Source organism: Triturus cristatus, chromosome 7, assembly GCF_964204655.1.
Source record: "Triturus cristatus chromosome 7, aTriCri1.1, whole genome shotgun sequence".
Taxonomy (NCBI): Eukaryota; Metazoa; Chordata; class Amphibia; order Caudata; family Salamandridae; genus Triturus; species Triturus cristatus.
The window spans coordinates 1,695,777,412-1,695,793,914 of NC_140590.1; the positions used below are offsets into that span (position 1 = coordinate 1,695,777,412).

Genomic DNA, 16,503 nt, shown 5'->3' on the forward strand with positions numbered 1-16,503 from the left:
CTTGCCAACTCAGCGATGTAAATGCACAGACTGTACTAAGCCTGGATTTGATTGCGCCATTTAATTGCTCAACCACACCAGAAGCCTCAGGGCGGTATGCACAGTGCAGTTTTTGTTAAATTTTGAATGCTTTACAGATTAATTGAATTATTTCATTATACAAATGAGGTCCTCTATCTGATTCCAAAGTGACTGGGAAACCAAAATGAGGAATCAACTCCCTTATCAGTAACTTAGCAACTGTAAGACTGTCGTTTCTCCTAGTGGGGGGATGCCTCCACCCATCGTGAAAACAAACACACTATGACAAGGATGTACTTCATTCCGTTGCTTGGTGGTAACTCTATGAAATCAAGCTGTAGTCTTGTGAATTATCCTTCGGCTTTTTGAATTTTTCCTCAACTGACCACTGTCTTCCTGCCTGGATTTTGCTGTTGACAAATTAAGCATCTCTGGCAAAGACTCTCTGCGACTACCCTAAACCTTGGGTTTTACCAATTTTGTCTGAATAGTCTGATCATGGCATCCCTACCTACATGCGTGTCTCCATGATACATTCTTGCCATTTGAGAAAGTAGGCAGTCTGGCATGACTGGTCTGCCATCAGTGTACACCCGCACATCATCCTCTGTCCTTCTTTAACAACCTGATCTTATCCAGTTTTCCTTTTCGCTTACCTCAACTTTTTCCTGCAATTGTCTCACCTCATCCCATGTTTCTAAAGCTGTGAATAACATAGGTTGGCAGCTGATTTCATTTGTTTTAATTTTTCTGTTCAAAGCCATATTATTTCTCGCACAATATTGAGCAATATGGTCAGCGTATCTGTTACCTGCTGCCACATAGTCATTTCCTGACCGGTGGGCAGCACACTTGACCACTGCTATTTCTTTTGGCAATTGTATTGCTTCCAATAATTCTTTCACATTTTTACCATTTCTGATAGGGGACCCTGAGGAAGTCAGAAAACCCTTTCCATAGCTGGCCAAAGTCATGCACAAACCCGAAACCATATTGACTGTCCGTAAATATGGTTATTCTCCAATTTTTCCCAATTTTTAATGCCTTTGTTAGGGCCACCAATTCGGCTACTTGAGCAGACTTGACTCCCAGTAAACAGGATGCTTCAACAACCCCAGATATTTTGCATACTGCATATGCTGCACTATGTTCTCCCTCCCCTGTTCTCATGCAAGAGTCATCTGCAAATAATTCATGATCGGGCTCTTTCAGAGGCTCTTTCATTATATCAGGACGGGGCTCGGTACACATTTCAGTCACATCCAGGCAATCATGATCCACTCATTTTTCACTTCTTCACAACGTGAGTCTGGTAATAATGTGGTAGAATTCACCATTGTACATCTAATCACTGTCACATTCGCTGCTCCAAGAATCACTCTTTCATACTTAGTCATCCGACTAGGGGTAAGATGCTGCATTTGAGTTCTTGTTAAAAGAATCTTGACTGAATGTGGGACATAAACTTTAACTGGATGTCTCTTCACGATTGACTCCCTTTGCTCCAGACTCATACAAGTAGCAGCTACTGCTTTTAAGCAGCCAGGTAAAGCTGAAGCCATAGGATCCAAGGTAGCAGAAAAATATGCTTTTGGACGTCGGCTTAATCTATGCCTCTGGATCAAGACTGAAAGCGCACAACTCTCTCTCTCGCAACAGAACAATGCAAATTCTTTGGTATAATCAGACATGCCTAAAGCAGGGGCCTCACACAAACAATTTTGCAATTCCACAAATGCTTCCACACATTCATCGTTCCAGACAATTGGACCCTTCGCTCTTTTTCGTGTCATCTGAATCAATGGATTTGCCAGCAGGGAAAACCCAGCAATTCACTGCCGACAGTACCCAACCACTCCGAGAAACATTCTTATTTCTCTTTGCATCTGCGGTAACTGCATTTGCTTGACTTAATTCTCTCAGGGGTCACCTTTCTCACTCCCCTTTCTATTTTGTGGCCTAAATATCTAACTTCTGTTTGACAAAATTGTAATTTTTCTGGAGACACCTTGTGTCCTCCATCAGCCAAATGATTCAGTAATGCAATTGAATCAGGAACACAGTCTTCTAGTGATTTTGATGCCACTAGTAGGTCATCAATGTACTGAACCAGAACCGAATTCTTGGGCATGATCAATGTTTCTATGCATTTTTTCAAGATTTGATTAAAAATTGAGGGACTTTCTGTATACCCTGAGGAACTCAGCACCATGCCAAGATACGGTCTTCGAACTTAAAGGCAAAAAGATACTGGCTGTCTGGGTGCAAAGGAATAGAGGAAAAGGCTTGGCATAAATCAATTACTGTAAACCAGCCTGCATTCCAGGGTATCTGATAAAGAATCACTGCTGGATTTGGCACTACGGGGCAACAAAGCACTACAATTTTATTGATCTTTCTCAAATCCTGCACTTTCCTGTATTTTACGCTAGGCTTTTTAAGTCCCATTATAGGCGAATTACAAGGACTACTCGTTATTTCCTTTAAAATGCCTTGTCTAATTATTCGGTCAATGTCTGAAGCAACTCCTGCTTTCACCTCTGGACTCATTTTATATTGTCGGGTGTTGGGATAAACTGCACCCTCTTTCACTGTCACCTTCACTGGATCTACGTTTGACATTAACCCAATTTTTTTCCCTGTGAAATCCCATACTTCTGGGTTCACTGTTGTTCATAGTTCTTCTGGTAAATCCTTTACTGTCATCAAAGAATACATTTCATCTACTTCCGTGCCTTGTTTAGCTAGCATGATTTTCTATACAATATCTTCATCAGGGGTTTGAAAAGCAACACCATCTGGTGTGCAGTAGATTGTAAAATTCATTTTGCACAACAGATCCCTTCCTAATAGATTTACTGGGCTAGAATCACAAACTACGAATCTGTTCATGTCTTTAAAATTTCCAATGTGCACTTCCATTGGTTCTGTAATTGGGGTTCTAATGGATTAATTCGAAACTCTGACAACTTCGATTGAATCTCCAGAGAGGGGAAGTTTTGGGATGTCTGCTGTTCTCACAGTAGAACGGGGAGCACCAGTATCCAATAGAAAAGTGATATCATTACCTTCCACTTTCCCATCAACAAATGGACCTGACTGATCTACCGGCAAGGATGCGCCAAGTACGCACTCCTCTTCCTCCCCCTCAGGCACCGTCATTGCAAAAAATTAAATTCATCATCATTATTCTGTAAGAGATATTGTGAAACCACAGAATTTTTCTTACCACTTGCACCTTGAAATCCGATGTCCGCACTGTACTTTAGTTGGTTCACAAAATTTGGCATGGGAGCTTGTGGCACCTGACACTGTGGGTTAACTACCTGCTGGGCTGATTCATAAGCGCTTCATTCTGCTTCTGTGGATTTAAATTTTGGTTTGGCCCGTTATTATTCTGAATACTCTTACACTCGTTCTTCCATGGCCAAGCTTTCCGCACGCATGACAAAGAAACTTCTTCTTTGCAACCTTTCTATTCATTCGTCCTCTTGATTTACCACCATTTGCCGCATAATCACTATTCAACTTAACTTCCTGCTGTTCTGCCAATTTCACTTGTGCCCACATCATTTTCTCTTTTAGCTTTCTATACCTCGCCTCAATATCGTCCCCACAATATTTTGTTTGCCTATTTCAAAACATCATCTATCGGTTTTCCCTGCCAACACAACATGTGCTGCTGAATCATCTGACTAATCTCTGGTTTCAGACCATACACAAACCGATACACAAAATGTCCCATATCTTTATCACCAATGTTCTCAAAACCACTATATTGCTTAAATACCTGTAGCAGTCTCTCATAATACATGTGTACAAACTCATTCGGTTCTTGAGTTGTTCTATCTATTTTTACCCAATCATTTTTTTGGGTTGAATTTTCCTATTCAGAAAAGTAATCACTTGATGATATTTCTTCATCACTTCATTTGAGGGTGCCCCTGTTTTTGAATCTCTTGGATACTCCTCACTTGGCCAATCAACTGTAATCTTACACTCTGCCCATAAATCAGTAGGTACCACTATGTCAAACAAACTATCCAAATCCTTTATCAAAACCTTCGAAACTTTCACAAATCTTTCAACTTGTTTGTACCATTCAACTGGTTTCACTCTTAATCTGGGGAAATCGTTTGTGAACGACAAAATATCCTGTCGGCTCCATGGAACATGAACATATCCTCCACCGGGTACCTCTCTCATGGGACACAATCTATCTACATTTTCTGATTCTTTCAACAAGTATGCAGAGAACGCTTCCTTCGCCTGTGCTTCCTCCTTCTTTCTTGTCCACCTCGTCCTCCACTTATCAATGTCTCCCCTTTTTTGTAAAATATTCATGAACCCCTTTACCTGTAGTTTCTTACCGGACACATTCATATTTTCTAAATCTTTATCCATAAACTCCACTCGATATGGTTTCTGTAACACTTTCGATCTCCCTATATCTATTCCCATTTCTGAAGCAAGTTCTGTCAATTTCTCATGATACAATTTCGCATTTCTGGTTATACTTCTACATATAAACAACAACTCTAGTTCATTGTAATTGTTTAATCTTTCTATTCCCACATTTCCACCTATCATCTCTTTCAATTCTACTTTCAATTTGTAAATATCTAAAATCTTTGGGGGTGATCTTTGTTTTTCTATTCCCTGTGCCCATCTCTCCAAATCTTCTGGTGTTACTGTTGTTAAACTTCTGGTTCTTGAGGGTACCACAGACTTTTTCTCTTTTGGACTACTGGGTGTAACTCTTCTTGGGGTTTCACTTACCGATTCTCTTATCAGTAGATCCATTAATGAAATGACTGAATCACACTCACTGGCTTGGTCATCAGATATTACTACCTCCTTTCTAGGATTACACAAAGGAGTTGTGACGGCTTGGGGTTTTGGATAACTTACTTTATCTCCATATAACGGAATAACAGGACCTATAGTCACTGGTACTGTCAACGCTTCAGGATTTAAATTCAATTGGCCAATTTTCTGTAATAATTCTTCTCTGTTTCTACTTAATGCTTCCTTTTCTTTGTCTTGAAGCACCCTATTGACTGATGTATCATGTAAAATTAGTGAAATTAAGGGCGTTCCCATCATTGGTGCACTTGGGGTGACTCTACTGGGTCCTTCCTGGTATGGTGGAGGGTTCTTAGTTAAAATTTCCTCTAATAATTCATCATCCGACTCACCATATCCTGTCACATTCATATGTTTAGTATTTTCTTTACACTTGCTCCCTGACTGTTCCTCAGCCATCAACACTGGGTATACCTTCTGATACCATTGCTCTTCTCCAATGCTTCATCTGACCTTCACGTGACTCACATAAATATCAAGGAAAAGGTCCCATATATCTCCCACTCCTGTTTCTCTCTCGTTCAAATGACTCAGTCTTCCATTCTTCTAAAGCCTCATACTGCGTTAACCTAGGTCTTGGATCCAAATCATTCATCCTCATCCTCAAAAATTCTCCCATTAAATGTATCATTTTCAGGGAAAGCTAGAACACCATCACCTTTAGTATATTCTATTAAATTATCCATTCATACACAAGTATGATATCCTCTTTCCATCATCATAAATGAAGCAGGCGTTTTTGGTGGCGTAATAGGAATTCCCTCTCTAGTCAACACCGGCTTATCTTTCTTAAAGAAATTCTTAATTTTCTTTATAAATGACATTTTTCTCTTTTCTCCATACATTCTAGATACCCGATGTAAGAAACAATAATCCATAAACCCTCGAGTTTTTCTGTCTGGGAGACTTGCACCAACAGGCAAATCAGAAGCAAACATACAAATTTTTGTCGACCAATCCTAAAGCAGACTCTATTCAATCACCCAATCAGACTCTAGCTCACGCTCGTGGTCTGACCAATGCCAGTGCAGCTTTTTCGATGTCATCAGTTCTGCTCTTTACTACTGACCCCTCCTTTACAATCTGCTTCCTTCACACGCCCGCTGTTTCAACCTATCCCAGCGCGGCTCTCTGTAACGTCAGTGCAACTCCGTCAACTGACCCTCCCTTCACAAGGTAACACAAAACTTTATTCCTTTACTTTTCTTCTCTTTAATGAAATTCGTTAGTAACAACATAAAAACATTCGCTACTCTGCCTGTTCCGCTAAACAAAGAATAGATTTCCGACTTGATCTGGAGTCTCAGAATTGCTCCTCTTCCACTGTGAGTAAAAACCTCTGTTTACCCTTCATTCAAGCTCAAGAGAACCTGTTACTCCTTCAGTGTTACCCATACTAGGTGATATAAGACCAAAGTTTCACCAGCAAAACTTTTTGCTACCATTCACACTCACCTTTTATACAAAATAGTCCCTACTTTAACACTGCCAGCCCTGCGTAGCTTCTCAGTGCTATTCCAACAGACGGGTAACCTCACTGTAGTGTGGCTTCTATCATCACCTGCTATTCATTCCCCCGGAATTAAACAAGATAACATAAAACAAGACGCTAACTCTTTTTGTTAAACATAAATCAATAATCAATAATCAATACTCATCACTAAACTAGTCAATAATAACTATAATTCTGCTACCACAAAACTGATCTAGCAGCGTACCAACAACAGATACTCCAATACCATATACTCACCTGGGCCCATAAACACACACTCAGGTGCCGAATACGATCCGGTAAAAAATTTCCCCGTGCGACTCGTATCCGGTCTTTTTACCGTACGAATCGTACAAGTGCCGTACGAACTGGCAATCACGATTCGCATGGTAAAAAGTCCATACGAACCGCATTGGGGATCATTCCCCACACGTCCTCGGGTCGGAAAATGTGTCCGACACGTCCTCGTACCATTTACCGTACAAATGTGAAAGGTGAAGTCCGACCGAGGAATCACGATCCATCCCGTGCGTCCGAGGTTACAACCGGATGGAAAAAACACCGTCCGCACCGAACTCCCATAGCAACCATGGAGACGTGCCCGCATACGCGCCGACCCCCCCAGCCCCCGTACGTACGCGCCGACCCCCCCCCAGCCCCCGTACGTACGCACCGAACCCCCCGTGTATGTACACCCGTGTACGTGTCGAACCCCCCCGTGTATGTACACCCGTGTACGTTCGAGTCGAACCCCCCTGTGTACGTTCGAGTCGAACCCCCCCGTGTACGTTCGAGTCGAAACCCCGTGTACGTTCGAGTCGAACCCCCCATGTACGTTCGAGTCAAACCCCCCGTGTACGTTCGAGTCGAACCCCCGTGTACGTTCGAGTCGAACCCCCCCGTGTACGTTCGAGTCGAACCCCCCCGTGTATGTACACCCGTGTACGTTCGAGCCGTACGACTCGAACGTACACGGGTGTACATACACGGGGGGGTTCAACTCGAACGTACACGGGGGGGGTTCGACTCGAACGTACACGGGGGTTCGACTCGAACGTACACGGGGGGGTTCGACACGTACATGGATGTACATACACGGGGGGGTTCGGCGCGTACGTACGGGGGCTGGGGGGGGGTCGGGGGCTGGGGGGGGGTACGGTGCGTACCGGGCCACCTACTCTGGTCGATTCGCGCCGTCCTTCGCTTTTCCGGCACTTTTTGGGTGCCGTGAAAATATTGCCGTCCGGACTGCTGTCGGTTCGAATCGTAATTCCTGGGTCGTGAAACGCTGCCTGAAAGCGTCCCGACGTCACGTCGCAGCATTCCCGGATCACATTCGTATGTATGTTTTCGTCGGTCGGTGTTTTTTACGATTCGTACGGAAATGGTGTTTCCGTGTGAATCGTAATTCCATGTTTGTAAAGTTTTGCGACCGGGTACGAGTCGGACGGGGAAAACGCTCCGACCGACGGTTCGTACCCGGTTTTTACCGGATCGTAATCGGCACCTTAATTGGGTAAATTGCTGGAGTCAAAATTTATTTTTCGAAAATCAAGATTAGTTACCTCTTATCCCTAACTAACCTTTCACTGATCAAAAAGTTCTTTCCTCTGGTCGATGGACCATTAGTTGAACTAGTTGATGGTGAAATGACATAAATTAACCCTCCTTACTTATACTGAAATGACCACAGACTCGGAAAAGGTAAAAATCTTTATCTAAATTAATTGCATGTGAACCACTTCAAAGTACAGTACAATCACTGTCACCCATAGGAAGAAAAATGTAATCAATCAAATCATTCAACGCATACTTCAAACTTTGCAATGACAAAGAGAGAGGACAGAGAAAAAAGAACATCTACTAATGCATGGAATTATAGTTACCAAGGATGGTGTGAAGACCAACCCCCTGGCCAAAGGGCGGGTAAGGGTCCCAAGGAATAGATCAGGCGACAAAGGCTTCAGGACAGGAATCAGGACAGGTTAGATTGACCTCTCTAACACCGACGGTCAGGTCGCACCCCTCTCTGACACTCTCTTCCTCCTCAAGATTCTTCTGCGATCTTCTTTCTAATCCTAATAATTTAGGATATCAGCCTCAGCATTCGATTCTTTATCAGCATCTCTCGCTACTCTGACAGCACCCACGGCTCACAGCATCGACGTCTCTCTCAACAGCATCCAGATCTCTGCAGCATTCAGCAAATCTTCATCCACTAACTAAAAGCTACCTCAGTTATATCTTTCATCCTTAATGTTCCACCCACTAAAGTTTCAATATCGTAAAAATACTAACTCTGATTGGTCAGGCAAGGGGGGAAAGATCATCACACCATGCTTACATATCACCCTTTTCAGTTAGCGCTTTGTTAGCAAATCCATCCCCTTAATTTGTTTATTTGATCATATAGTCTCATTCATTCAGGCTCTTTACTGCCGGTTCTCAGGCAGGCTGTGTCCTTGTCCTCTTCTTAACCCACACGTCATCCTTCCTAGCTGACTTTCGATTGCCATGCGCGAAACCCATGTGATTTGGCTCACTTCGGACATACCCAAGAGGCCCATATGTGCACTAGTGATAAAGTCAGAAAGACAGACGTTACTTTAAAAAATAAACAGTTTCACTGTATACCACCCATCTCTACCCTAACCCCTTTTACTTATCAATACTTTCCCCGCATTAGCATTAATAAAATAGCTCGATTTCATTTCAGTTAAGCAGGTGCCATGCACGAGAGTCTTCAAGACTCCATATTAGTACCTTCTGCTCATGCGCAAGAATTTCCCTCCAAGCGACAGCTCGTCATACTGCGTAGATGCAGTTGACGCATGCACAGTAAAGATTTCCCTTTTAAAGCAATTTTATTAGTTCGTTCGAATAGTTATCGTTAGTAAACATATATGCAAGCTTCTCTAACCGTCATTTTATCTGTTGAGCATTAGCTTTACACAATACGTAATTAATAACATATTAGGGCGTTAAATGAGAGGATTGCTTCCGAGCAAGTCTCTTTTCTACGAGTCCTTGCTCCATCATGTCCATGGAGCAGTGGCCAGGCACCACCACATCCTCAAACAGCCAAGTCCATCCCTTCTTCGAAGAGGTCGGTTGCTGGCTAATCCCATACAACCATGAAGATGTGTGTAGTGTGGAATACTTGGTTCTTCTTCATGGTCCCTGCTATCCCTGAATAGGTGTGTGAAAGGAGCTCTCAGCTCTGGTCCACAACCCTTGCTCTTGGACAGATATGTGTGAAAATAATATTCAACATTTGTCCAGAGTCCATGCTGTCTGGGACTGATGTGTAGGCCTGGGCGGTAAATTCCGTTCCGCTCGCGGAATTTGGGTAATTTCGTATTCCGGGCAGAACATGGAATTGCCAAAAGTTCCGCGATCTGTGGCTTTGCTGAATTTTTTGCTTGTTCGCGATTTCAAAATGCGTGTTCGCAAGATATTTCTCCCCGAGCATGCAAACAGCGTTCGTGAACAGGAAAAAAGCCTTGCGAATGGGCGGCACAAGCAATTCCGCGTGTTCGCGGAACTCTGTGTGCTCGCGGAGATTTTTTACCATTTCGCGGAGCTTTGCGTAGCGCGACTACGCAAATTCCGCCCACCCCTACTGATGTGTAAAAGAAAAATTCCGGCCTGGTACCCATACTACTAACGGCAGGTGAGTGAAGGGAACACCATGCCCTAATCCATAGTCTATGCTGTCCAGTGCAGATGTGTGACAGGGAGCATTCATGCTTGGTCAACAGTCCATACTATCTAGGGCAGATGTGAGCTGGTACTTTATGAAACTTAAAAATAGGGAATCATTTTCACTCTGGCAGGAGCATTTCAGAGTGTGAGGTATTGGGACGTTATAGCATCTGCTCCCCTGGCAGAGGACCAGGTGCCCTATCTAGAGATCACCACCAAGTTGGCTTGAATCTCTGTGCCTTCCAGTGGCGGCTCCTCTGCTATGGCAGAGGAGCGTCGCCCCACTGCTTTATCGCAGTGAAAGAAGCAAAAACATAAAATTATAATCACTTTCAGTTATTACCATTTTATGTTTCCTTTGTGGCTGGGTGGGGCTGCTCTGCTAATGGGGCAGGGCAGGGGAGGAGTGGTTTGTCCACTCCTCTCGTGCCGCCCAAAACAGTCATGCGCACTTTCTCCTTCTCCATGCAGGCTGCATTACAGCCTGCATGGAGATAATGCCCACCCTTCCAGGGTCAGACCAATCACAATGCTGCATTGCAGCGTTGTGATTGGCTTAGGGGAGGGAGCCTGGCTGCCTGTTTCCTGTTCCTGGAGTTGGAGAAAGCAGAGCAGAAGCTCCCTCTTACGTGAACCCCCCACGCATGAGCCCCCACTCGACCCCCCTGTGTGACCCCCCGCCACAAGAGCCATACCGGTGCCTTGAGCAGAGCTGCCATTGGAGCGGCTCCATTGAAGTCACTGAACATTTCCTGAGCAGGTGTCTTGTTTGATGTGCTCACGTGCCAATGAATTAATTTTTTAGAGAAACAAACACCTAAAGCTGCAGTTTGTATCCTGAATTGCCGTAAAGTCAGTGCTGGAATGTTCTCCTCATGTGTAGGTGCCTTTATGCTTTTTTCCCTACCTTCTACCACCATGCTCAGCATGGCGGTCCGGGGTGATGCAAAACAAGTAAAAATAGCCCTGTGGGTAAGGTCAGGGTAGCTGACACTTTGACATGATAGCCTTTTGGCATAAAGGCTGTCAGGTAAAAGGTTTGTGCTGGTGTTATAAACTATTTTCTGATTAGAATCCTATCTGCTTATTAACATGAACCTTTTGCCATTGAAACGATAATGCTGCGATGTACAGAGCTGTGTTTTTCTGGCATAGGTTAAACTAGGCCTCAACAAGGCCTCGACTCCATTTTGTTTTTGGAGCAGCCATCTTATTCATTGTGGACTTACACAGCACTCCAGGTCTTAACTTTAACTCATCCCCTACTTGCTCTGCCACTGACTCTCAACGAGTTCTCATGCATCGCACTTTACTTCTCTGTACCTTCAATGGATGTTTGTTAAACCACACGGGAGAAGCAGTTGTACAACTTTAACACACGTGGCCAGTGGCACCACAAGAACAATGAAAACGGAGGAAAAGAAATTGTGCAGAAGTCTGACTAGGAGAGGTGAGAGAAAGAGAGTAAGACAGGCGATAAAGGGACCTCATGGCTAGAGTAACAGGGGCATATTATCAACGGCCAGCGATAATTATCGCTGGCCGTGCTTAGCGATAATAATATTATCGCAGGCTATCTCTGGAATTTAACGCCCTGGTAGCACGTTATTAACAACGCGTTTCTCCAGGGCGATAAAAATTCCACAGATAGCGAGGTTATCGCCCTTTTGCAGGGAAAATCGCTGGTTTTCCAGCGATGTTCCCTGCAAAACGACAATAACCTTGCTGATACGACCCACAGGGTCGTATCAGCATAATCCACCCCCTATGTTAGAGATGGCTAAGTCAGGATTTTAGCAGACGTTAGATTTTGGCGAAAACAGCAGTTTTCGCCAAAATCAAACGTCTGCTAAAATCATGTGGGCTGCCTTGTAAATATCGCGATGTAAACATCAGCGATAATTGCAAGGTAGTCCATCCGGGGTACGCCCAGTAACGCCCACTTTGCATCTCATTGAAGATGCAAACGGAGGCGTTGGGAAAAAGGGTGCTAACATGCGATTATGCATGTTAGCACCCTCTTGTAAATAGGGCGCTGGTTTTATCTCTGCTTTTTTGGCTTTGTAAGCCAAATAAAGCGGCAATAAAGCCCTTGTAAATATGCCCCTAATAGAGTGGTGGAGACAAAGAGACAGGACGAATGATTGAGGGTGTGAATGTGTGTGTGTGTGTGTGTGTGTGTGTGAGAGCGAGAGAGAGAGAGAGAGAGAAGGAGAGAGAGGATGTGTGTGTAAAGGAAGGAGGGACTAGAAAGTGGGAGAGAGTCTGTGTGCGAGAGAACGAGAGAGAGAGTGAGAGAGAGCGAGAGAGAGAGAGAGCGAGAGAGAGAGAGAGAGACCGTGTGTGGATATGAGAAAGCACAAGACGTAAAAGAGAGTGCGTTTGTGTGGGGGTGAAAGAGTGAAGAGAGAGCGAGTGAGTATGGGTTTCAGAGAGAGAGAGAGCACAGGATCGAAGAAAGTGGGTTTGTGAGAGATGCAGAATGCAAGCGTGTAGAAAGAGAAAGCAGGTGATTGTGTACTTAAGAGACATAGCAAAAGAGAGCAAGAGTGACAGATTGACAAAAAGAGAAAAATATAAATCAAAAAAGAAAGGAACCTAAGAGTGCAGGAGGGGTGATAGCGAGAGAGCGAATAAGATGAGAGAGAGAAGTAGATAGAGAGAGAGAGGAGATGGGGTGGGAGAGAGAGATAGAGAGAAACAGAGAGAGAGAGAGAGGAGATGGGGTGGGAGAGAGAGATAGAGAGAAACAGAGAGAGAGAGAGAGAAGATGGGGTGGGAGAGAGAGAGATAGAGAGAAACAGAGAGAGAGAGAAGAGAGAGAGAGAGAAGATGGGGTGGGAGAGAGGCATTAGAACTCCTCGTCTAGCTCCCAACATGCCTTTTTCCAACGCAAATTGTCTTATTTAAGACTTATTTCAGCCTGAGGCTTCATATGTACTCTACCATGTTCCTACCACATTGAAAAAAAACTTCTGCCTTCTCACGACTCAGATAAAAAATACAAATAGATGGAGAAGAAAACAAATAGAGAGAGCATGTGCTGAAGCGTAAGAAAGAGATTAGCTGACCGCAAAAGAAAGACAGGAAATAGTGCAAGGGAGATAAAAAAGAGTGTGAGTGTGTCCTTGCTAGACTCACAAGGTCACATTCAGAGTGACCTTCCCCTTCCACGGCAGGGGTAATGCTGTGTGCTGCAGACAGACGGACAGGCGCGGCCCAGGCTGCTCCGCCCTGAAAAGCTGTGCCAGTGCTAGGCACGGACATCTGCGAACAAAGGTGGCGTGTGAAAGAAAAGCAGAGAGGAGAACGAACAGGACGACGTGGGGAGGGGGGAGAGAGAGAGAGAGAGAGAGAGAGGGAGGGAAAGAGAGAGAGAGAGAAATAGTGCCAGAGAAGGACAGGGGGCTGCACCACTCTAAAGACACACATTACTTTCTCACAAGCTCCATGCAGCTGCACATCACAACACCAGCTGGTGGAGAGGACGTGGTCAGGGCTTGCCTCTCTGATGTCACTGACACCTCCCAGAACACCACCATACCCTGCTGGTAGGTATGAGAGCAGAGGGACCAGTACTAACCGAGAGTGGCAGGAGAAGAAGAGGGAGTGACAGACATCAGCAACAGCCACTACTCATCTGCAGCCAGCCAACACTCATCTGCCACCAACCAAGACCCAATCAAGACCAACCAATACTGAACTGAGATCAACAACGAATCAAGCAGGCAAAAACAATACGAAACAGGTCTATCTAACCCTCAACTGAGATCAACCGGGACACCGGGTCCAGCCAACAGTCAACTGAGACCAAGAACGAGTGAACCAGGAATATCCAAGATTCAACTGAGTCCAGCCAAAACTCAACTGTGATCAACTAAGACAGAGTCAATCGAACAGTCAATTGGGACCAATCAAGACTATATTGAGAAAATCCAAGACGCAACCCGGTCTAAGTAACAGTCAACTGTGATCAACCAAGAGCGTACTTGAGACTGAACCAGGAAAAACCTATACACCTCAGGGCTAGAAAATATTCAACTGAGATCAACCAACACAATCAAGACGAGCTATCACACAATTAGCAACAGCCAACTAAACCCCAACCACATAAAAAACAGTACACAAGCAAAACTAACCAACCATCTGCTAAGATCAACCAAGACGGAACAAGGTCAAAACAAAGAGCAACTACCACCACACTGGCATCAACTAAGAAATAACTGGCACTAATCCACACAACCTGTGACCAACCAGCACTCAAGTGGGACCAACAAAGACAGAACAGAGTCCAGGCAAGTCTCAACTGACCTCAACCAACATATATCTGTGACCAACCAAGAAACAACTGGCAACAATCAGAACCCCACTGACACAAACTAATATAGATTCTGGATTGCCAAAAACTCAAAAAGCATCAACCAAGACACAACTGGGACCAGCCAACAGTCTCCTAAATAAACCAAAAGAAAACCCTAACCAATCCAGGACAACTCGGAGCCAGAACAACACCCGGACTAATTGTGAATTTGACTGACAACCAGAACATATTGAAAGCAGCTTTAAAGCTTTTGGCCACTTAGCACCATCTAAATCACTATCACCCAAAAAAAACACAAAAACTGGAAGCATCAATCATTGGATCCAAAGCTGCTCTAAGAACTCCAGGACACACCAGGGACCCACAGAGCCCACCTGAACCTCAGGCTAGTGGGATTTCATCAGCAGACAAAAGGAAGCCATGACCCCCTTGGAGCCCATGAAGGTAGGGTCCTAGCAGCTCGCTGCTGGGGGTCCTGTGGTCCTGTCTCATCCACGAGGAGTTCCTGTACCTCCTGCTGTTCTCGCTCTCCCTTCAGCATTTACCGTTCTCCCTGATTCTCTGTTCTTTGCCCCATCATTTTTCCTGCTGGCCCTGACGCCCCCACCCCCACCCCTTCTCTTATCTCAGAAGCTCCCACTCACGCGCATTTCCCAGGTTTGACCCTATTTCCGATCAGTAGTTTCTGACCCCCCTCCTCGCCTCTTCTTCCTCTACCGCTCTCCTTGGCAGCCAGTGCGCCCCCCCCCCACCCCTTCCCCCGCTGCCCCTTCCTTCCATCTGCTCCCCGGGTATCAGCGGCCACTTCCCTCCCTAGATGGAAGCTGGTAAGTTGATTTAGTTAAAGATAGCTCGGTGGGGAATGCCGCTGCTCCAGACGTGTGCAGGCTAACAACGGGTTGGATTTAGTGTTGTCTTAATATTTTTTTAGGACTCGGGCAAGATCTATTTTGGGACCCTTATTTAGAAAAACTTTGAATTCGATTGCCCATTTACTTTTAATTCAGCATGATGACAAGTGACATCGAATTATATGTCCTCGTCACACAAAAACAGCCAAATGATGTGTTGCCCAAGGGCCCAGTGTAGATGGACCCAGGGGTAGATGTAGGCAGAGATACGGAGACAGACTGGGGTAGAGAAACTGACAGATGTGAGATCACCTTCTCAGGGTGCCCCTTGGAGGGGGGGGGGGGGGGTGCTGGGCAGTTTCCCTCTTTTGCCTTAAAACGTCTCTGCAGCGCTTGACTCCTAGAGCCGCAGGGCAGGTTTTTAAGATATGCCTAATGAATATGTATGAGGGAAGGCATGTTTGAACAGTGTAAGTGGTGCTCATTCTGGCGCTGCTCTCCTAATTAAAAACAGGTGTTTTCTTTTACACAGTGAGTGCCTTCTTCGCACCCACCCCCTGTTGTGAAAAGGCCGCTGCTGGACACCCGATGACGCTCCTTTCGAGTCACCTGCTTTACATTTTTGGGTCTCATTAGACAATTATAAATGTTGCCGTTTTTGTTGTAAGTGCACCCAGGTCTACACTGGAGTGTCTGGCAGCCCTGATGTCTGTGCCAGTTAAAGGGCAATCGGAGGTCATAACGATAAAAGCATAGACGTCATTTAGGGGTCACCAGGGGTTGTAGCTGCGACCCCTGGCTTCCCCTTACGACTCCTGGCCTCAGAGGTGGCAAAATCAGTGCCAGGAACATACGGGCAGCTCGTCCGTATGGACAGCGGTTGATGCTCCACTTTCCTTGGTTTCGGTCAATTTTTTATTGTACAACAGTGATAATAATATATTAGTCACACTTAGTGCAACAGAAAATGGAGTGCAATTGGCTGCAAAATAACCTTCCCTGGCAGCAGAGGTAAGTAAAAAATGCTTTTAAATGTATGCTGTGTGCGTGCGTGCAGGTGAGAATGTGTTTACGTGATGGAGAGTCAGTGGTGTAGCTACATCTTTTGCCCACATGGTGGTCCCTGCATTTGCCGCCATGCGACGGCCGCAGGTAAGGGGGAGGTGCTGGCAATCCATGGGTTTGTTGCCCTGCGAGGGCCGCATGTAAGAGGGGGGTCCGCCGCCGCCAAAACATGTGTCGCTTCC

At 45.0% G+C, this 16,503-nt stretch overlaps 1 protein-coding gene across 1 annotated transcript in view; it reads left to right on the forward strand.

Moving 5' to 3' along the window:
* Positions 1-13,532: 13,532 nt before the first annotated feature.
* Positions 13,533-16,503, forward strand: part of LOC146812799 (solute carrier family 2, facilitated glucose transporter member 3-like) — an 88,110-nt gene continuing 85,139 nt past the window's right edge. The window contains exon 1 of the mRNA XM_085619912.1: positions 13,533-14,849. Within this exon, the coding sequence (XP_085476038.1) occupies positions 14,826-14,849 (24 nt within the window). The 5' untranslated portion in view covers positions 13,533-14,825. The remainder of the gene's footprint in view (positions 14,850-16,503) is intronic.